The sequence below is a fragment of the Charadrius vociferus genome, unplaced genomic scaffold (assembly GCF_000708025.1).
Source record: "Charadrius vociferus isolate BGI_N301 unplaced genomic scaffold, ASM70802v2 scaffold218, whole genome shotgun sequence".
NCBI classification, from domain to species: Eukaryota; Metazoa; Chordata; class Aves; order Charadriiformes; family Charadriidae; genus Charadrius; species Charadrius vociferus.
In genome coordinates this window covers 631,544-635,278 of record NW_009650084.1, presented here as the reverse complement: position 1 = coordinate 635,278, position 3,735 = coordinate 631,544, and the positions used below count along the sequence as shown (strand labels likewise).

General features: G+C 47.6%; 1 protein-coding gene across 1 annotated transcript in view; it reads right to left on the bottom strand.

Moving 5' to 3' along the window:
• Positions 1-449: 449 nt before the first annotated feature.
• The window catches only part of ADPRHL1 (ADP-ribosylhydrolase like 1), a 23,982-nt gene continuing 20,696 nt past the window's right edge, over positions 450-3,735 (bottom strand). Inside the window, exons 6-7 of the mRNA XM_009892130.1 lie at positions 2,198-2,330; positions 450-889 (exon numbers count right to left, since the gene is read on the bottom strand). Coding sequence (XP_009890432.1) covers positions 732-889; positions 2,198-2,330 — 291 coding nt within the window. The 3' untranslated portion in view covers positions 450-731. The remainder of the gene's footprint in view (positions 890-2,197; positions 2,331-3,735) is intronic.

Below are 3,735 nucleotides of genomic sequence, written 5' to 3'. Positions count from 1 at the left end.
GATTAATTTATTTACAAATATTTCAGCCAGTTTTATTTTAAAAAAAACATTTGTTCTGAAGACTGAAGAATGATAGAAGTGTAATTCAGAAATTTTAGGCACACTGATGTTTTGCTGTTCCTTGAGGGTATTTTTAGTGTTGGCTTTTCCTTTTCTGGAAGCTTCTAATGTAACAATACCTTGCACCACAGTGCTGATGCAGGGATCAGAGATTCATTAAAAGCTAATCCGCGAGACATTAGGTTTACAAGTGTCACAGACACATTAGATTTGAGAACAAGGAGGAACAGCAGTGGTGAAAGGATTGTCAAATATACAGAGAATATCCCCATAAGTGGGTACTACCATTAGTTTTGCAGGAAAGCATTAGTTCTGAAAATTAATTTTGTATGTGTAATTACTGGTCACAGCTGTTTAGGAAGTGGTATTATAGCAAGTTAGACTGAAATAAACCAAAAGAGGTTTTATTTATTTTTTTCCATTTGAGATTATCTTACTGGTTTAAGCAGCACTCTTTATACTCAGAAATCCCTACATCTGTAAAAAAAAAACAAACACAAAGACCACAAATATCTAAGCAGTCTTGAATAATCCAGCTACCTTTTCTTGCACACAATCTACATACAGCCTTCCAGACTAACTCCCGACTAATTCCTTCACTATGAACATCAGTCAGTTATCTACAGGGTTTGATATAGTCTTTATAGAAAGAGAAAATGGCAGAAGCCGCTTTACTTTTCCTCCATGGATAGTCGGTAAAGATTCTCGCCCAAGTACTCGAGCCTCTCCCGTTGTTCCAGGTCCTGGTACAAGCCTTTGGGGACCTTGCTCAGGCCGTAAACCAAACCATACAGGCAGCCAGCGATAGACCCAGTAGCCGCGCTTTCTCCTGCAGGTTTAAGCACAATTGCCGTGGTCTCTTAGAGTCACCTTTACATACACAACCAAAAACCGCGCTGCACAGGGGAGGAAATATTACGCTGTCGCCAGAGTGTGGTGGGGGCACGTTGGGTCAGTCCCAAAGGGTCTCACCACCCCGTGTCCTGCCTCTGGTGGTGCCAGGAGAGGGTGCTGAGGGGAGAGAGCGATGCCAAGGCAAGGATGCTTATTTTGTTTGAGGAAAATCCACTCCAACACAACAGCTTTTGCAAGTAACTAGCCATCGCTAGGAGTGAAGAGTAGTCGCAGGGCTCCCTGCTACCTGGGTGAACATCCTGGACTGGAGAGTGTACCTTCCTTGTTAACAGCACAGCATGGCATTGCACATGCTTTAAAACATCTAGTCATGGTGAATGGCAGTGATGCTCCATGCAATGCCCGTGGGTTTGTAGGGCTCTGCAGCAAAAGGGGCCATGAGCTCTCTCGGTTTCGCTATGTGCAATTAGAAGGTTGCATTGCCAAAGTCACTACAGACCCCACCTGGAGTACTGTGTCCAGCTCTGGGGCCCTCAGCACAAGAAAGGCATGGACCTGTTGGAGTGGGTCCAGGGGAGGGCCATAAAAATGATAAGAGGGCTGGAGCACCTCTCCTATGAGGAGAGGCTGAGAGAGTTGGTGTTGTTCAGCCTGGAGAAGAGAAGGCTTTGGGGAGACCTTGCGGCAGCCTTTCAGTACTTAAATGGGGCCTACAGGAAAGATGGGGACAAACTTTTTAGCAGGGCCTGTTGTAATAGGACAAGGGGTAATGGTTTTAAACTAAAAGAGGGACAATTTAGACTAGATAGAAGGAAGACATTTTTTATGATGAGTGTGATGAAACACTGGAACAGGTTGCCCAGAGAGGTGCTATATGCTCCAGCCCTGGAAACATTCAGGGTCAGGCTGGATGGGGCTCTGAGCAACCTGACCTAGTTGAATATGTCCCTGCTCCTTGCAGATGATCTTTAAAGGTCCCTTCCAACCAATCAATTCTGTGATTCTGAGATTCTATGATTTTGGCGGGGGAAGATGCCAGCCCTTTGCTAAGTCATATCGGATTTACTTTTCATGCATCCTCAAAACCGTGAGGCTCAGAGCAACGTTTGAAAAGCCATGTGAACCGCTAATGTGGCAACCGCCACCACAAGAAGGGGGTTTTGGGTGTAAAACCAGGGGTGCAGGTATAACAAGTGGCATGGCAGATTGGCCAACAGTGGCAGCAGACAGCCAGGAGGGCTCTCTCCCACCCCTGGGGACAGGAGCCGCAGGGGGCCCTCACCTCCGTGGAACATGGAGCGGTTGCAGAGCTCTGTCCAGTCCCCGCCGCAGCCCAGCAGGGCGTCGTAGGCGATCATGGGGGCGTCATGGCCTCGTCTGCCCCCTCGGCCTTCGGAGCTCCACCTCCGGTACGTCTGCGGGAGAGACAGAGGCGTCAGGGTTGGGCACTGGAAACAGGGATGCGGGGATGTGCAAGGGTGGCTTTTTCGCTGCCGGATGAGCCAGCACAGTGGCAGGGCGCGCCGCCGCAGCCCAGGTGATGGCCAGGGGCAGGTATAAGCCCACATCCCACCTTAACGCACCACGTTCTCGGCAGGCCAAGCACTTGGCTTGATTTAAGCAAGCCAAGAATGCCAAAAAGTAGACCAAGATAGATCCCAAGTTCACACCTCAGAAATTTCTTGTTGTTTAAAAAATCAGGGCGGGTAAGGACTGACTTCATCAGTCCTATTCCTGCCTCTTGGAAATATTCTCAACTCCCCTTGTCACATGTTTGCAAATGTTCCAGTAAGCCAAGTTTTACATGGGGGGTGAAAAAGTCCTGTTTCAGCAATTTCTTTAGGGGCTCAATTTCAAACTATGTTAATTCAAGCCCCCTTCTCTGACTTTTTCTTGACAGACCCTTTCTCTCCTCTTCCACAAGCATTTATTGAACAAGAAGGAAAATAATTTGCAAATGTGAGAAACATTTCTTCCCCAGGAGAAGAAATAAGAAAATACCTCCAAAGCCCACAGCTAGGTTTGCAAAGGAAAACCAGATTTTCTCTAGAGGAGGTACCTCCAGAACTCACTTTTGTCTGCCCCAAATCCCCAGATGAACTCAACACTGACAAATTTGTAGTAAAAAGCCACAAACCTTCCTTTAAAGGAAATGGGCAGCTTTATTCCCTGAAGTTAGTGTTACATAATGGTAAGTTGAATTGTTGCTGCTTGGCTGGCCCTTGGCTTCTGCAACACGTATGAAGGGTTTGCATTTCTATCTATTCGCTTTCACCTCAGCTGTTGCAAACTTGGTTGTGGTTTATCTGCATATACATCAAACATGGCGGAGTTGGACTACAGCTTCACTCTGCTGCTTGCTTTTTATTTTGCAATCTAGAGAGCGTATTTATGTCTTTACGCTGTCCTTGGACACGTGCAAACTTTCCAGCCTTATCGCCGCCATTCAGGTGCTGGTGGAGCAGTAGTGACACAGGTATAATACTACCAAAGGCAAGAGGACTAAGCGTGGAGGTGCCGTTCTGGGTGCACAGGCAAGTGGCTCAAATGTCGCTCCAGGTAGCTCTTAAGAACAGTGATGCTCTGCACACATCTGATGTCATCTCGCCTTGCTGAAACAACTTTACACTGGGGATTGCTGTCCTCGGGACCGAGCCTGGGAGGGACTTAACTGCAGCAAGGCAGCATTTATCAAACATTTCAAAAGTGCCACCTGCCTTTGACTCCTGTGCCTTCATGCAGCCCTGCGATGTGGCACTAGCCCAGCTGCCCTCGGGTGGGTGAGGAGCGGATGGACGAAGGTGTCAACACACACTCCCT